Source organism: Clupea harengus, chromosome 25 (genome assembly GCF_900700415.2).
Source record: "Clupea harengus chromosome 25, Ch_v2.0.2, whole genome shotgun sequence".
Classification (NCBI taxonomy): domain Eukaryota; kingdom Metazoa; phylum Chordata; class Actinopteri; order Clupeiformes; family Clupeidae; genus Clupea; species Clupea harengus.
Genome location: NC_045176.1, coordinates 9,182,444 through 9,201,570, shown reverse-complemented (window position 1 = coordinate 9,201,570; position 19,127 = coordinate 9,182,444). Strand labels below are relative to the sequence as shown.

At 41.4% G+C, this 19,127-nt stretch overlaps 1 protein-coding gene across 1 annotated transcript; it reads left to right on the top strand.

The window, feature by feature from the left end:
• Nucleotides 1–318: 318 nt before the first annotated feature.
• On the top strand, nt 319–17,943 carry cdh10a (cadherin 10, type 2a (T2-cadherin)). Its single transcript, XM_012827801.3, has 12 exons — nt 319–1,047; nt 5,583–5,949; nt 10,158–10,452; nt 12,241–12,360; nt 12,790–12,957; nt 13,102–13,289; nt 13,745–13,998; nt 15,319–15,455; nt 15,672–15,793; nt 15,880–15,988; nt 16,240–16,491; nt 16,871–17,943. The coding sequence occupies exons 2-12, from the start codon at nt 5,731–5,733 to the stop codon at nt 17,350–17,352; spliced, it is 2,346 nt and encodes a 781-aa protein (XP_012683255.2). The 5' UTR covers nt 319–1,047; nt 5,583–5,730; the 3' UTR covers nt 17,353–17,943.
• Nucleotides 17,944–19,127: the final 1,184 nt, after the last annotated feature.

Genomic DNA, 19,127 nt, shown 5'->3' with positions numbered 1-19,127 from the left:
TGTTAGATAGTTAGTAGAGACACACAGTACTCAGGGATAGAACAACCTAACATGTTTGTCATAACTTGTGATTTGGAGGAGAGACATGGTATATCATAAATAATTTTAACATGAAACATATATGAACCACCTTCTCTTGGAGTACCATATTGTGAATAATTTAAATGGACATATAAAGTGTTTATGAAAACAGCTTGATTTACACAGGAAAGAAAGGGATAAATAAGACCTGTGTTTACACAGTTTTGAACCTCAATTTCACTTGATTTAGTCAGGTTGTATTTCATGTTGGGCAATAATACAGGTTTTCTGTGTCTGACTCTTATCAACTGCAGTGACATGGAAAAAAAGCATGGATTAGGGATTAGTCAAAAGGGAGAAAAGAAGGTTGAAAAAGGTTGCCTGTGGATGTCACCCTACTGGCATTTCTATACCTATCATCAAGAAAATGTATTATTCGTATCAAAAGTGGTGCAGTATAGGAAATTGCAGTTGGCTGCTTTTGACTAAGACCCACTGACACCCAGCTGTACCATGAGATGGTTCACACACCACAGCTCTGTACTGTAGCCTATCATTTAACCACTCAGTAGCTCCAAATCTCGCCCTCATTTCATGGGCTTCGTCAATGACAGTTTGCAATGTGCAGTCGACAGAAGTGTCTCTCCCCCTGTTCTTCCTTTCCTACTAATCACAGTCCAGTGAAAGGCAGCCAATCAGAGACAGCTCCTCTGAACCCCTGCTTCCTTGTCTTGCAGAGCATGGCATGGTGCACAGAGGTAAAAAAAAAAAAAAAAAGAGAGAGAGAGAGAGGGAGAGGGAGAGGGAACGGGTGAGTGAAGAAGAGAAGCAGGGAGGGAGGAGGCAGGCAGGCAGGAGAGTAAGAGAGGGAGCGAGAGCGAGTGGAAGAAGCAGCTGGGCTTGTGCATATAACTGTAGTCAGTGTCGGAATCCTAGCACTGCCAAGAGGCGAGCGAAAGCCCCAGCTCAGCTCTTAAATGAGGATAGATGATATGCATTCAGAGGGACAGAGGATCTTTTTGTAAGGTAGGAGTGACCTACATGTGACAATATAGCCGATATGCCTCTTCTGTTGTACTGTGCTGTCTATGGTATACTTTGAACCCGCTGTGTTCACTGCATATAGATTGACAAGAGTTGCTGTCAAGTGAATTCAATTTAAAACTTTGCCTGTAAGGATAAGATTACAAAATTATAATACAAAAATCATATAACTAAATGCCTAATACATTTGTACATCACTTTTAAATGTCAATGTTTATTTATCAACTATCAGTGTGTCAGTCATATCATCAGTAACACTTCATATTAGTAGTGCATCAATCAGAAATGATTATTAATGTACTCATACATTATCATGTATAAAAACACACGTTTTTTCTTGCATGATATTAAAATAGCCATATACCTTATTAGACAACAGCAGGAATAATATCAAACAACTTCAAAAAGGTATATGACAAAAACCCGGAGGATGTTATTAATAGACATGAACTTCAGCCACACTGTTGTACATGCAGAACATGTCCCCTTGGAATTATGTCTCCTGGTGTCTCGAGTTTACTGTTATTCCGTGAAATCAACACACATGCATTTCAGTGAGCTCAATTTCTAAGAGCACGCTTAGAGGTGTTTGTGTTTGATCTTCCTTGTTGGGGGGATATGGAACTCTGGGATGGCAAATGCTTTGATGCGTCAGTCACTGTCTCTCCTCTCCAAGACCTACCCAGGGTTTTACTGTACAAATACGGGGGACAAACATTGCAATCTGTTAACACTGTGCACAGCAGAGGCTTTAGCAAGATGACTGCACCTTTCTGCTAGGGAGCCTCAGCCCCCGGTGGGATTAGATTCAGTGTGGCAGTTAGAACAGTGAATATGAGCTGCGCACAGTCTGGTGCTGTGTCAAAGCCCACTAAGGTGATAGCTGTTGACTGTTTTTCCTGTAAGCATTAACTGCCATTACCACTGTGTGTATAATTATGTTTTTTCATTATTAACTGCTATATCAGTCAGTATATGAACTTCGTATGTAATATGCTGATGTCAGGTCATTTTCTCATCTTCTGGGATAGCTGTTATATGCCTTAAGATTAATCAACAACGCCAGCATTACATTAATCTTAAATTCATGTTTTTTTTTGTGATTTGGACGGCATGATGTGATTTTGGATCTGCGTTCACATCATGGCAATAATGTTCTACACAAATTTAAGTGCACACATACACTCTCTCAGCTTGTGTCATACGTTTAATTGCCTTTCACCATGGAGATAAATCACTAGATAAACTCCCCGCGCCCTCATTCAGGGCCCTGATCACACTCTGCCTTCCTGAATAGTAGGATCACAAGCAAGGCAGTTTGCCTTCATAATGAGATAAAAGTCAGTGACAATCAATTTATTTTTGGTGGTGGTGTAATACGATATTAACATCACACTCTTAAGCTGCTGTAAATGAGCCAAGAGGGTAGCACATTAAATACATGTCTGTAGCTGAAAGTAATGAAACACAGCTTAGTGTTTAACAGTATCAGTACATCCGGGCAAAGAACAGACAGCTGAAATGAAACCAGCAGAGAAACAGACTTCATATGGTTGTGTTATGTATGGTCTGTCATTATAGAGACATTTCATGACATATTTCCCCATATAAAATACTCACGTAATGCTGTTTATTACATCAATGTTTCTTTCATTATCGGATCATTCCAAGCAAACCAAACACCCCGCCTCTTACTCCTTCAAGAACTGAAACATGAAACCATTGAACTAAAATAAATCAAATCCTGCAACCTGTTAGGTCTAATTATCTTTTATTCAAATGACTGCCTTGATTCTGTGGACCGGTGCTGGAATCAAAGGCGCTCCTGCAGGGCGAGCCATCAACATGCAGTGTATCTGATCTGTATCAAAGTTTCAAAACAAAGAGGACATGACATGAATATTTCAGAGGAGAGGCCAGCTGTGAAAGCCATCCTGTGTGAGAGGTGGCGAGATGGATGGACAGAGGCTGGGGGGTGGGGGGTGGGACGGAGCCATGGGGGTTGCCAGGCAGAGCAGGCAGGAAGGCAGGTCTTGGGCTCCCCCAAGTGGTGACAGCCGCAAGGGGTGGCGTTCGGAAGAACGACTGGCCCTCCACCCACCCACCGGTGCACGAGTGGGCTTGGAGGCAGATTAAACACCTCTCTCACTGGTGATGAAGTTGGGCTACTTGCCAGACACCTGACGCACTATGTGTGGGTACTTTAGGGAAAAAAGTAGGGTGTGGGATGGTTGTGTTTTAGCTTCATTTATCCAGAACAGTCACATACTATTGCCTGCATCCAATGTGTTTGTGTCCCTAGAGTGTGTGTTTTTTATTTATTTATTTTTCAAATCTGATGTTTATTACATTGAGACCTCACATTATACCTGTCATAAATATGGTCTATCAGTTTATGGTTTAAAAAAAAACATTTCTAGTTTCTGAAATGCATTGTTAGATAACATTTAAAAAAAAGTTGAAATTAATTAAGTTGATAATAACCAAGACTGCAGTTAAGAATAGGTATTCAGCAGTTTGAAAAGCAGAAGAGTCAGCGTCAGACTCAATGTTTCTCAAATAGCTGAGCCTGTGCTTACTCTCTACACGCTAACTCACTGAGTTCTTGCCATCAGAAATTCATTAGCTGTCAGGTATTTCCAGTCTGCAGTTCTGCTTGCTATGCACCATGCATCCTGGATTAATATCCACTATGCTAATGACATTCTTGGAAAGGCTTGAAATGATAATTGAAACGTTCAATCATAATAACAATCAAACTGGATTAATTGTTACAATAGGGAGTTGGTTTTATGCAGGCTGGAGGCATGAGACTGAATTAACAATGATGTCAACAGCACTGTGAAGTACTGTGCATATTATTTCAAAAAGCAACAGTGATAGGCACATATTTCCCTCACTCTGAACACACAATCATGCCAACTGCGCTTCTGTTCTCTGATGTGTCAGCAATACAAGGCCATCACACCATTGGAGAATCAAGCATATGGAAAGAAAGTCCCAGGTTTAAGTAGTCTACTGATTGGATATGATTTTTTTAAATGCACTTAAGTACTTCACAAAAGAAGTCCTCTCATGAACAGTGGATATACACAGCATGCTACAAGGCTATCCACAGGCCCTGGTATGCTTCGGAATGGCTACCCACTCTCTTCTGGAGACCTTCAGCATGTGAACATTGTTCCACAGACAACACTAGACTTGACCATGGATCCATAATCCTAAAACTCACATTATAGCTGAACTTACAATAAACATTTATGTGCCATTGTATAACAATTAAATGAGAAACCATTCACTACTATAACATTTAGCTAAAGCTAAGGTTTTACCCTTGTTTCCTGATTTGCAATAGGGCCGACAAATAGACTGGATTATAGCCAGATAGCAAACTAGTCCGTCCTTTTTGTTTATATCAGGGCTGTCTTTTCAATTAAGTAAACTTACAAAGCACCTGCCCCACCAGGAACAACAAAGACTCCTCCAAGACAACCCTCCAAGCTGTATTTTTGAACACAGCTATACTATAACTTAATCACCAAACAACCTTTCTTCTGTTGATGAAGTCATTCAGTGTCTTTGTGTTTTATAGGCCTATAATGCACAGCTCTGTGAAAAAGAGATTCCTGCAGTGACATCATGCTCACAGTTACAATGTGCAATCAAAAGACCTGAGGGCTTTTTTCTAACATCTTTGGTGTATATGTTGTCCTGAAGACAGCAGTGCTTCACACGTCATTGCATTCACAATGTCGCTTCACCCCCGAACCATGTCACAAAGAGAAATCAACTGATGATTTAATAAATGATTGAAACATTATGTTGCTGCACATTCAAGCTGTCCATGGTAGTGTTGTTGGATGTCAAGCATAATTAAGCTTATTCTCGAAGCATGAAGGCCAGAGAGTTGTAGGGCACAGGGTGAATAGAAATGATTATTCTCACAGTTCTGAATCACTTCCGCATGGGAAAATATAAACATTTCCGATGTTGAAGCCGTGCCAGTGAGTCATTGGGGACAATGGATATATTATGTATTATACAGCACTCTACATATGGATTATATAGCATGTATATTTAAAACAGTGCTTTTAGAGGCTGCTGAGGGCATAACATATTGATTAAAAAGTGAATTGAAATACAAAGTAATATGATAAGTAAGAAGATCAATCAATCACTACATCTGTATAACTGACTGATTTAACAAAGAGAGAAGAACTATACTGGAAACAACATTAAATTGGAGGGTGGTCGGCATAATTGGCATGTTTGACCGTACTTCAGCCCAGATATCAGGAAGGGCTACTTTTTAATACGTTTTGTAGAGGATGTCAAATTTAAGCGTATGCTACCAACAAACAAAATGTGACTCCATTCTCAACTCCCTGCCATAATCATCGTTGAAATCCGGTCAGAGAGAGGCAACTAATAGCTGTTTGTGTGGCTGATAGATCTTGACAGGCAACTGTTGCCATTCATCAGGAGCTCATGTTTTTCCGCTTGGATTTTCTTTGCAGGCTTTTGAGAGGAGATCAAAGCAAGGACTACAATGTCAGATTCCCTCACGCTGCCAGCCTCTCTTCTCTCACTCGCCTCTCCCTACGAGCTCCCTCATTAGATTATTCAACGGGGGTCTAACGGACGTCTTGTGGATTGATCGATGTAATGATGATGAATCGCTTCCTCCCGCTGCTCGCCCTGCTCCTCGTCTCCCACCTGAGCACCCTGGTGCAGCCAACGCCCAGCAGCATTAGGAACATGAAGCTGGACAACATAGAGGGCAAAGATGGGAAAGTACTGCACAGGTTCAAGAGGGGCTGGATGTGGAACCAGTTCTACCTGATGGAGGAGTATACAGCAAATGAATACCAATATGTTGGCAAGGTGAGGCAAGACAAAGGCAATGGTGTTATTGAGACTATGTGTATGTATGTAGGTGTATGTGGGTAAAGTATGTAGGCCTGTATACATGCATGCATGCACCCATTATCACTGGACACTGGCTAATAGTCTAGCAAACAAGCAGTACACAAGATCTCTTGGACCCATTCGAAGGGTTCCAAAATTTCAAAGTGTGTATATGCGTGTTGTTTTTCATTGCAATACATTTTTTTCCTATGTATGCGATGATTTAGTAAAATGATGCAAAATGTTATCTATAAGAGAGCTCTTATTTTATTGTATTTCATCTGTGTGATGTAAAGCATGTATGAGGCTGATCCCAAGTATTATAATCCGCCTTAAATAACCACATTTTTTAATGCATTATATAAAAATGCATTAATGCTTCTTTGATACTTCCTTCATAGAAACAAATATATGATAGTTTTTCTTTACTGTTGCATAGTACCTGTCAAATCCACAACTTTCCTCATGAGTCATTGGGGTTAGACATATGGTTCGGGTGAGCAGGATGAGGTTTGACATCCTGCTTTTCATTTTGGCCTCCATCACTCTATACTCTATGGTATCATCAAAGGGATGTGAAGCAGTGCAAATATGAATTACACAGTCACCGAGGCTTAAATATTTTCAAAGAATGATAAGCAGGGAGGGATGGAGAGAAAGAGGCGATAGGAGAGGAGAGGCAGGCAGGGAGGCAAGGCGGCTAAGAATGTTTCACTACCAGTTTTGACTTGCATTAGCGTTCCCCGGACCAGGTGGTAAGACCCAACAGAATTGTAATTCAGGCCAGTGGGGTGTCATCAAACTGCATTTTAATATATCAATCTTTCCGTAAATATTCTAACTTTACCTTCCATGTTTGGTTGCTAATCGACAATTGGCGCACAGTTTCATGCTGAGAGCCAGGTCTTTGCTTTTCAAACCATATTTTAGACATTGATTTATCACTATGATGGTTTTTCAATTACTAAGATGAAAATAGTAATGCGTTGGGATGGTTCCAGGTCCTCTTTCCATGATTGGACATACAGTAGAGTCCCTCCATTTCTGTTAATGGCTTCAAGAATTTTTCTGGCACATCGTGATGTCAAACACATTTGATGAATGAGTCTCCAAGTCTTACCCGGCATTAATTAGGTCATGCTACACTCACCAGTAGAGTCTTCTAAGAGAAGTGATATATATGACATAGGAAAGTACATGGTTGTGTTTCCTTCCCATTTAATTTTCACCCTCACATGATTTTGTGCATATCAATTCAAACCTTCTTAACTACTCATGATGTCAATTAAATTACATGTCATCATTTAAGTGGATATAATGACACTATGTGCATTACATTAATTGACTAGTTTTGAGACTGTTGACAAGCACAAAAAACAAAGCAAGGCCACAGCATATGCGTAACAGAGTTTGTATACTGCATTGAGAACATTGATGTTTGAAATAGAACACCTTGTGAGGGATTTGCCAATGTCATTTGGTTCTCAACTCTCCCGTTGCTCTGATACTGCTTCCATGCCAAGAGGTGAGACGGGGGCTTTCACATGGTGTCATAAGACATCAGTGCATCTTTCTCCAGCGATGATCCTGACAGCTCTGAAGTACGTGACAGCAGCACCCGCCCTCTTATGTGCTCTTACATGCCCCACCATCCACATTGGCTTTGAGAAATGTGTAGACTTGACGGAGACAGCTCCACCTCACTTTGCACTGTGGAGATCTGTGGAGCCTCAACCTCTGCCTCCTTCATTATTTTCATTTATATGGTGATCTCTGTACTGGTTAGGCTTATCACTGACACGTCGCATGCCATGGCAACTGTTTTGACACTATATGACATCTGCAACGACATGTTTCTGTTTAACATTTCTATGTTAGTTCTATGATGGAGTGTGTATGGGATTTTGTACCAACATCTGTTTTCTCTTTCTTGCTGATGTTGATGAATTGTAAACATTTCTAGGAAGCATGTAGGTGCACACAACTTTCAACCACTTTTCAGCCAACATGATACACACAATTTTCAGCCAATCTTCAGTCAACATGATAGTCACAATTTTCGGCCAATCTTCAGCCAACGTGATAGACACAATTTTCCGCCAATCTTCAGCCAACATGATTGACACCCTGATGCTCATCAAGTCAGGAAGGACATATCTTCACATGTGTTTCTGAGGATTTGTGCTGCCTTGAGGGTTACAAACCACCACTAAAGCACTGCAACTCTTGGCAACAGCATAAAGGGTTAACCATGATGATCAAATAAGAATGGGTGCGAAGATTGTATGTTAACATCAGAATGAAAGAAAAAAATTGTTTTAGAAGATTGTCTTAGGAAAAGGTTACATTTCCTCACTATTTGCAAATGCAGCTAGTTTCCACAAATTGAAAAAGATGAAAACATAATTGAAAAACTGATCAAAATATAAATGATCCATCTCTCATGAAAGTAATAGTTTCACAAAAACACCTAACTTTAACATTCATGTGTGACCAAACAGTAACACTATGGGTATTTAAAGACTGTATAACACATTCATTAACACAAAGTACAATGTTTAAAAAGAAACACAAGTGTGTTAATGAAGGAGGGGAAATTAACATCAATTAAATTAAGAACAATGAATGCCTCCACATGCTATCTTAGCACACAGTAGCTGCCTCTGCATTGGCTTTGCTTATGCACCACAGTTATACATTATCCTATGTATTATGCATTTTCCTATTATACGCAGCAGGGGGGAAAAGGATCACTTGGCATATTACTCACACCACCACCCTGGTTGCCTAATGTGTTGAACGCAGCTTGTGGGCTATCCATTGCACAACTGTTAATGATAGTATTAATAACCCCATATGCTATTAGCTTGGGACTGGACAGCTAATTGGAGCTCATTGAGTTTCTACCTTTTCATATTCATCTTCTTCTTTCCTCTGCCATCGCAGCCCCTAGAACCGTATGGTCAAAAGTTTTGAAATTTGGCACACTGATTGTTGACAGTCCCCTTATACTTTTCACCAAGTTCCATATGCCTCGATCACTCTAGTGCCACAGGTCCCAGTTGGAGGTGCGTTTCTGCACATAGCTTTTGAACCATATGGCCAATTTTCAAAAATGAGGTACCGTTAGATTTCTTAGATCAGTATTTTCTGCCATATTTACCAAACACATTAACACGTTTTCACAGGCCACAAATTTTGTCCAATCTTCACGAAAATTGGCACAGTTAACCCTCCAACCAAGCCTCACAGAAGTCAAAATTGTTTGCTTTTCGATTTTTGAAAGCGGCGAAGCAACCAAACAGGAAGTTAGGTTATATAAAGAATAAGAGGATATGCATTTTGGCTGATAACTGTTGGTGTGTTTGCCTTAAAAAATTCATACCGTAGTACAGTGGAAGGTCCCAAGGCAGAGACATGCCAACTTGTCATGTCAACCTAATTGATGTGGCTGCCATATTGGATTTTGATGATCAGATGATGGCTTTTCAAGATTGGCTTTTCACAGCCAATATTTTATTCATAGTTTTTTAAGGCCACAGTGAAGGTTTTATTAGGTCAGTAAACTATGTAACACGTATGTATATGCGTAAAAAACATATGTATGCATTGTATTGCAATAGGTGGAAGCTGAATATAATATTTCTTCAAACTAGAGCCCATCAACTCCAATGTTAAATGTCTTTGTTATGTTCAGATATCCCATCATAGAAAAGTCAGTTTGATTTTTTGGAAAGCATTAGCGGTTACATTTTTAGAAACAGAAGTGCATTGCAGTTGGGAGCACAGATCTCAAACGGCCTAAAAGCGTCATTGGTGTTTCATTGGGCTATTTTCTAGAAATCCCGCGTCCCCATGGAGTAGTGTTCTTTCCTGGAGTGCTTTCCATCGGTTCCATTTTATTTCTATTTACAGGGCTGTTCTTAAAAGGAACAACAGTAGTTTAATTGCCCTGAAAAAGTGTAACGACCTGTACTTTCTCCATGCTTTCTTCTTGGGTGTTACAGATGGGTCAGAGCGACAGAGACATAGTGCAGAGCATGTTGTGTTGAATGACTCATCCTGTCTCTTCTTAGACCCGGCCTCTTAGTAAACTGTTGAATTAAATGAGCTTAATTTTGTGTTCCACAATCTCTACATCTACATCCGTGTCTCATTTATGAATTTCTTTCCTGTGTACACAGCTTCAATCAAATATGGACAGACTTGATGGGACCGTGCGCTACGTTCTCACCGGAGAAGGAGCAGGGACTATATTTCAGATAGACGAAAACACGGGAGATCTGCAAGCCATCAAGAAGTTGGACAGGGAAGAAAAAGCCAATTACACGCTGCAAGTTACGGCTGTTAACACAAGGACAAACCAGCCCCTGGAGCCTCAAACCGAATTCATTATCAAAATCCATGATATCAACGACAATGAGCCGAAGTTTGCCAAGGCCACCTACACAGCAAGTATCCCTGAAATGACGGCTGTCGGTAAGTGCGTCTTTCTCTGTTTTTTTTTTACGATAGTATTTTCTTTTTGTGCCGTGAACAGTGGGATTTTGGCTGTCACTGGGGGCCCTACAAGGTCAAACACAGTTTCATGACTTTGGCTTTGAGATTTTCATTTTTTTTGACAGGCCTTGTGAAGCGTGAGGAGAGTGTTAAAGGGGAACAAGAAGAGTACTATAGGATGTGAGGCTTCCACAACAGCCTTTGTTGTGGTGGTCATTTCAGGTCAATGTCCTGGCATTGTTGTGGAATAATTCGCAATGCTTTAACGTTTATGGATATGCTTTGACCCACACACTGTGCACTGAATAACTGAAGCTTTAGCTAAAATGAGATAATATCATGTGATAGCATTAATATCTCATAATATCATAGACCTGTTTATTCAAGTGAGTCATTCTAAAGACTGATATGATCCGCTATTGTAAGATCTTTTGCAAAGATAGGTTTATACACTATCGGCTATACCTGTAACCAGTCAGGTTGAATGCAGAGTTACACCATAACTTCAACTGTTTTCAGAGAAAGGGAATGAATGTGTGTTTGTGGTCTGAAATACAGCTCAAGGAAATCTACAGAACCTTTTTATTGAGACCCCCCAAAAGACACTTGGTTCGTTTGTTCATTTATTTGCTTTGCTTGATGCAGCACTGGATTGGAATGTCTTGTCATTTTGTAACATTATGTAGAAACAGGCTGATATAGTCCAGCTCATTAGAGTTCCTCCTGATGGCCAAAAACACGACCAGAAGATCTTACAAAGACACTGCCAAGTGTGATCCTGGAGACACAGGCTATAAATAGGACAGGGAGACAGAATGTGGAACATGTTTACCTGTACGTGGGGAGTTTTCCGTGTTTAACAGTGTTTCCATCCGTGTTTTCCGTGGGCTATATCAAATTGATGTGCTGAAGCCTCTGTGAGTTTGGCAGTTTGTCTGAGCGCATCTCTGAATGAAAAATGAACTAGAACAAAATCACAGTAATCTGAACGCTGGGATGCGGCTGCTACCTCCTTTACTGTCCTGCCTACCCTGTATAATATGCGTGCATTTATATTTATTTCCCATTTGCACAAAAACACACCGTTTCTAGAACAGTTACACACTCATGCACTGAGGCGCTGTATTTTTTTACTCCCCATCACATTTCCTATCTATTTTACATCTCATTCTAATTCCAAGCTCATCAATCACGACAATCAGACAAAATCATAGGGGAGAGGCTAAGCACTGACATCCAAGTCTGTCACATGGTGGTGTGACTGAAAGTACTGAAGATAGATAGCCTATGCATATTTAAAAAGTGTCATGCTGTTTCCTGGCAATGTAATAAAGATAACTCCTACTGCTCTAACTCAACTCAAAAACACGGTGCCAACCGTCTCTGTGTGAGCTCACCTTGGAGAAAAACTAATTATGTTCTTCACCACGATGGCTGTTTATTTTCTGTCAGACTTTGTCCTTAAATAGCTGTGTGCTTCCAAAAAACATTGTCATAAACCACTTACATTTCTTCTTTTCTATGGTAAAATGCTACTAAAGATGAGGTTCTGTAAAAAAATGTCTCATTACTCCCCTCAAGATGAAAATGAAAATGAACAACACAGAAATCCCAAACACAGAGGAGAGATTTGGCCTCATCTCTTCTTGGGAAAAGTTGCATGCGGTATCGTGATATGATGAACTGGATGAAATAAACTAGAGAGGGGAACGATGACAGTCTTCGTCAGCAGTTTCATTTCATTTCATATTTGCCTTCGCTCTCCAGGTACTCCGGTCTTGCAAGTCACCGCCACAGATGCCGACGACTCCTCGTATGGTAACAGTGCCAAGCTTGTGTACAGCATCCTGCAAGGTCAGCCATACTTTTCGGTGGAGCCTGACACAGGTGAGTGTGCAGAACATATGGAACAAGACGGGCCCACAGTTGACGTGTGTCCCTGAGCCCCTGGCCGTGTTGACAAGGAGGCATGAGCGGGAACACAGATCTGACAGTCGCGTTTTTCATCCCGAGCCTAAAGCCTCGGAGAATAAGTTTAACTCACTATGGCTATGGGGAGTTGGTGTGCAATACTACATAGCTATCTAGACGAAGTACATGTTTGTGAACTTTCATTTATGAACATTCCCATATTTCACATTTTCACAATGGCTTTTACATGAGCAAGCTTTTTTTCAAGTATATTCTGCTTTTTTTCTTTAGTATTGATATTGATACTTTGGTATTGATATTGACTTTGTTGTTCACTAGATACAGTATATGACAATTTACATTTTTCTGGTGTATTTATGGTGCATTGTGCATTTTGCCATTTAGGGTGGATCAAAATAGCCTTACCCAACATGGACCGGGAGGTACGGGAGAAGTATCAGGTGGTCATTCAGGCCAAAGACATGGCAGGGCAAATAGGTGGTCTCTCTGGGACAACCACAGTCAATATCATCCTGACAGATGTAAACGATAGTCCACCACGATTCTCATCCAGTAAGTTTTAACTTGAGAGGATCACTTACATACCGGTATGAGTATTTACACTAGAACATGACTAAAAACCATTGACAACAAGCAGACACATCCTTTCAGAACCATTGCATTACAACCATTTTTTTTCGCCTCGTTTTTTTTAAGGTTCTTACCATCTCAGCACCCTTGAATCGGCTGAAATTGGCTCCACGGTCGGACGGATTAAAGCCAAAGACGGTGACGAGGGAGAGAACGCTGAGTTGGAGTACAGCATTATAGATGGAGATGGGAAGGACTTTTTTAACATCCTCACTGACAGAATTACACAGGAGGGGATCATCATGGTAAAAAAGGTAAACTGGCCCTGCAAACACACATGGCTTATCATGGTGCCATATCAACAGCCACTAGCTGTCTGTGTAAACCAAGTGTCCATCAGTCAGAGCCTGATCCAATCCTATAATGGAAAAAGAAACATCCACCTTCATATGTGGGGGACATTTTGTGGATTATTTGAGGCCGAATCAATGGCAGGCAATCATTGTCATGGGAGAATAGTGAGCTTGAAGGTCATCATAAAAAAGGAATTAAGTAAACACATGGAAAAGAAAGCAGCAGACCAAAAATCACTTTCTGTTTCCCATATTTAGTTTACTTGTGTGCAACATACAAGCACTACCATACTGTGCAGATATCGTGTTATATCCGCATATCATGTTATATAATTCCTCCTAGACACCTTAATCAGTATTGCGGTTGTACTGTACTGTGGGTTTTGGCCTGACAGCCTGCTGTTCCATCCCTTCAGAAACTGGACTATGAGCGACAGAGGGTCTACAGCATAAAGGTGGAGGTGAACAACACAAAACTGGACCACCGCTACTCGTCCCTTGGCCCCTTCAGGGACACGGCCTCGGTTAAGATCACAACCCAGGATGTGGATGAGCCTCCGGTGTTCAGCCTGTCACCATATGTTCTGGAGGTTCGAGAGGACACGGCCCGAGGCAACACCATCGGAAAGGTCACAGCCTGGGACCCAGACGGCCCTCATCATCCTGTGAGGTGGGTGCCATCTGATTATTGCAGACACATCTGTCTAAAAAGACTTGGGAGGATACTTAGAGACGAAAAAATATACAAAAAAAGTAATTGATTTAACGTGTGTCTGTAGTGCTGTAGTAACAGCAAGACAGTTAACCTTTAAAATAGGATGTCAGTTTGGTTCTGAGTGCACAAAACGAAGCATTAGGAGACAAACAAGGACAGGCGCATAAAATGGCATTGAACAGTGTCAAGGACCAGTGTGGCTGCTGAAGAGTGGAGGGCCTGAACCGATTTGAATGTGGAGCCTTGAAAATAGTCTGCAGTCCTTTTGGACATTTCACCATCTTCTGAGTCATATGAATAGACAGAGAGAAAACACGGCGCAAACTCCTCTTTCTCTTCACAACTGCAACTCTTCACAACAACTTTTCCACATTCCAGCTGCCACATGTGCCATAGTGATTGACAAGTGCAACAATGTAACAATGCAACAATGTAACAATGTAACATAGAAAGTGAAGAAGATCCGAAAGCACTGACGCAGACAAAATGACAATATTGCTTTACAAGACATACAGTATGTACAATGCAAGACACAGAAATAATAATTTATTTTGAGAGCACCTACTATGGCAACGACATGGCAAATATAACAACCGTAAATGGAGCACTCAGTATGATCTTTTTATCAGTTTTGCATTCGAAATATTATATTCTTGTCTAGTGTTTTATTGCGTTATATAGCGATAGGCAATCCAAATTGGGTGGCACTGTCAAACGAGCATGAAATATATAATATAATATATTTCATGAATGTAATATAAACTTAAGGTGTAATGTTAAATGTTTTCTCCTACCAGTTGCAAATTAAACTAAAAACAGACTTCAAAATTGGATAAGCTAAGTGGGAAACTGTGAGATCTGCTATACAGTAACAAGAACATAATGAGTTTGTAACAAACCTAAAAGTTCTGCTCAAGGTTATTTCCCACTGTAGAACTCACAAATTAATCCACTTTATTGGTGATACATTTCCTTGCAAATTCAATTTGATGATGAGTAAACAGAAATAAACAAGGCATAAAAAGTCAGGTAAGGAGTGCTCACAGAGTTTCACATGTTACAAGAGCACCCTCTGTGTGCAGCTGACGGTACTACCTCTGCTCAGCCACTTAGCAGTTAGCAGCGCGTGATGGAGACAGTTGAAAGTTTTCCATGATTAAACCGCTTCATTGCTGCACAAAAGATCACGTTTCTTGAGACACAAGCCATCTGGGGCTTACAGTGTGTCATGGTATTGAAGGAAATCACGATGCATATGTACTTTATTTTACACAGGTACTCCATAGACCACCATACCAACCGAGACAAACTCTTCTATATAGACCCAATTGATGGGTCAATTACAGCCCTGCAGCCGCTTGACCGAGAGTTATCGAAATGGCACAACATCTCAGTGCTTGCTACTGAAATAAGTGAGTTTTTCTCACTGAACCATCTCAAGAACATGAGTAGGGCAGCAGTAAATTGAAATGAATTTAGGGTGGCAGAGGGTAATGCCATGTTTAATGTGAAATGCAACTTCTGAGCCAAAACTCAGAAATATTAACTTGGGTTTTAAAATGCTGTGCTTTAGATGGCAATGCAATAAGTACATTTTATTGAACTGCCTCCATGTGCTCAACTTTCAGATAACCCTCAGCAGATGAGTCGCGTTCCCGTGCTCATTAAAGTCTTGGATGTTAATGACAATGCCCCAGAATTTGCCATGTATTATGAGACATTTGTTTGTGAAAATGTCAAAGCTGGGCAGGTACAGTCAAATTCATTGATTCAGTTAATTCTGTTCAGATGTTTCTGAAGGTTATACATTGAACTTGATTTTCTCTTTTTTTGCAGCTTATCCAGACTATCAGTGCCACAGACACAGATGAACCCCTTGTTGGACACAAGTTTGTGTTCAGTTTAAGTTCCCACAATCCAAATTTTACAATACGTGATAATGAAGGTAAATGTAGTTTCACTTCGAATACATTTTCATGTTGCAGTGAAAAAAGTGCCAGTAGTAACACATTTCTTATTTTTCATATAAAAATCAATGACAAAAAAACATACAAGTGTTTCTTTACAGTCCGAAGTCCCACAATATGAATGGAATAAAATAATGCATTCATTCGTTCAGACACTGGTATGAATGAATTGCTTTAAAAGTTCAGCTCCTTTTAACCCCAAATCCATGTGCTTCCTGTCGTCCGTCAGACAACACGGCGCAGATCCTGACCCAGCGGAGTGGCTTCAAGCAGCACGAGATGAGCGCCTACTACCTGCCCGTGGTCATCTCTGACAGCGGCTTCCCTGTCCAGAGCAGCACGAGTACGCTGACCGTCCGCGTGTGCAGCTGCGACCGCAGCGGGAACCTGCGCTCCTGCAGCGTGGAGGCCCTGCTCCTGTCCGCCGGCCTCAGCACCGGGGCTCTGGTGGCCATCCTGCTCTGCATCATCCTCCTTCTCAGTGAGTGGGGCAGCAGGGGCTCACTGGGCCTCCCCTACATAGTCCTCTACGTGCTCCTCTGTTTACTGTCAGATCAGAAATGGGGGGGGGGGGATTGGGGGATTGGGTGTTATGCCTTCATATACATTGAGATGACATTGCTTCTTACCTTTCACATCAAAAATGTCAGTGGATGGTTGTTAAGCTTTGATGAATGAAATAGAATTGAATTATATCCATTGATCTATAATGAAACACTTACAGATACTGGAGTGTTTTTTTTCTTCTTCATGAATTGAGTGAGTGCACTCACCTTCACTTCACCTTGAAAAGTGAAACTGGAGATTAGAATGTGAAGGACCTTGTAAGTACTGATTACATTTCTTCTGGTACTCCGCAGTGATCGTGGTGCTGTTTTCTGCTCTGAAAAGGCAGAGAAGAAAAGAGCCTCTGATCATCTCCAAGGAGGACGTGCGCGACAACGTGGTGAGCTACAACGACGAGGGCGGCGGCGAGGAGGACACGCAGGCCTTCGACATCGGCACGCTGCGCCACCCCGAGGTCATGGAGAGCAGCAAGCAGAGGCGCGACATCATCCCCGAGATACTGTTCCCCTACCACCGGGACTCCCCGCCGCCGGAGTGCACCGATGTCAGAGCCTTCATCGGCGGCAGACTTCAGCAGAATGACAACGACCCGTCCGCCCCGCCGTACGACTCTCTTGCCACGTACGCCTACGAAGGGAACGGATCCACCGCCGAGTCTCTGAGTTCTCTCGGGTCAAGTCCCACAGAGGGGGACCACGACTATGACTACCTCAGCAACTGGGGCCCTCAGTTTAAGAAGCTAGCTGACATGTACATAGCAAAGGACAAGGCCTAGAGGCGCATCACGACACCCACCCCTGCTTTGACGGAGCCGTACCTTCATGCTTGACTTTTAGCAGAGACTCTGAACACACATGCGGTTGTTTCGTTCACTAGTGTATCGTTTTTTGTCTCTTCGTTTGCCTTTTAGACATTCCGTTGCGAATTTGTGTCACATGTACCCGAGGACGGCCCTCGTGTCAAGGTGTTCAGTCTATGTCATGGCAGTTTAGTGCTGAAAGCAGCAGGGGTGGTCATCTTGTATTGTACAGCAGTCTGGAAATGTGCTCTGAAATCTCTGTGCAACGAGAATGTATGGTTGATGGGCTTTTGATAATAGTAATGTGGTCTATTGAGAAAGAATTATTCATTTCTATTTTCCGTTCATGTGAAGGCTTTTGCCTTTTGAAAAGGAGACAAGCTGTGAAGTCAAACGAACTCGAATGAACTCAATGAGCAAGTGAAGTCAAATGAACACATTATGAAGGACAGATGTCACACATCATTGGTGTCACAAGTTTTGGTGTACGTATGGTGGGTCTTTGTGTTTTCTACACACATTTTTATGTATATTAAGTTTATTTTTTTAATAAAAAAAATCAAAACAGACAGCATCACCCTCTTCCTTGCTATTGAATGTCGTGCTGCCACTTAGTTCAACAAAGGGCACATTGTCCGAATGGTTATTGACATAATGCTCAAGCAACTGCACAAATTACCCTCTTTAAAGATACTTAAGCAGTGCTGCAGAGATGGTAGTTAGCTAGATAGGCTAGTGACTAGTCAGCCTGAGATTCAGGGACAGTCATTAGAAAAGGTTCTTGAAATTTCTTAACTATAATTTGATTTCCCAGTCATGTGTACCAAGGCCCCCTTCATCTGGAGACAGACCCCCTTACGTCCTTCTTAATCTATTGCTATGTGGTAGCCAATCCCTTACGTCCTTCTTAATCTATTGCTATGTGGTAGCCAATCCCTCACGTCCTTCTTAATCTATTGCTATGTGGTAGCCAATCCCTTACGTCCTTCTTAATCTATTGCTATGTGGTAGCCAATCCCTCACGTCCTTCTTAATCTATTGCTATGTGGTAGCCAATCCCTTACGTCCTTCTTAATCTATTGCTATGTGGTAGCCAATCCCTTACGTCCTTCTTAATCTATTGCTATGTGGTAGCCAATCCCTTACGTCCTTCTTAATCTATTGCTATGTGGTAGCCAATCCCTTACGTCCTTCTTAATCTATTGCTATGTGGTAGCCAATCCCTTACGTCCTTCTTAATCTATTGCTATGTGGTAGCCAATCCCTCACGTCCTTCTTAATCTATTGCTATGTGGTAGCCAATCCCTTACGTCCTTCTTAATCTATTGCTATGTGGTAGCCAATCCCTTACGTCCTTCTTAGTCTATTGCTATGTGGTAGCCAATCCCTTACGTCCTTCTTAATCTATTGCTATGTGGTAGCCAATCCCTTACGTCCTTCTTAGTCTATTGCTATGTGGTAGCCAATCCCTCACGTCCTTCTTAATCTATTGCTATGTGGTAGCCAATCCCTTACGTCCTTCTTAATCTATTGCTATGTGGTAGCCAATCCCTCACGTCCTTCTTAATCTATTGCTATGTGGTAGCCAATCCCTCACGTCCTTCTTAATCTATTGCTATGTGGTAGCCAATCCCTTACGTCCTTCTTAATCTATTGCTATGTGGTAGCCAATCCCTTACGTCCTTCTTAATCTATTGCTATGTGGTAGCCAATCCCTTACGTCCTTCTTAATCTATTGCTATGTGGTAGCC

Excerpts from the sequence above, each read along its gene's own strand:
- cdh10a (XM_012827801.3), top strand. The coding sequence starts at position 5,731 with ATGATGATGAATCGCTTCCTCCCGCTGCTCGCCCTGCTCCTCGTCTCC. Across the intron at positions 10,453-12,240 it reads CCCTGAAATGACGGCTGTCG|GTACTCCGGTCTTGCAAGTC; the intron begins GTAAGTGCGTCT and ends TTCGCTCTCCAG. Across the intron at positions 12,361-12,789 it reads TTCGGTGGAGCCTGACACAG|GGTGGATCAAAATAGCCTTA; the intron begins GTGAGTGTGCAG and ends TTTGCCATTTAG.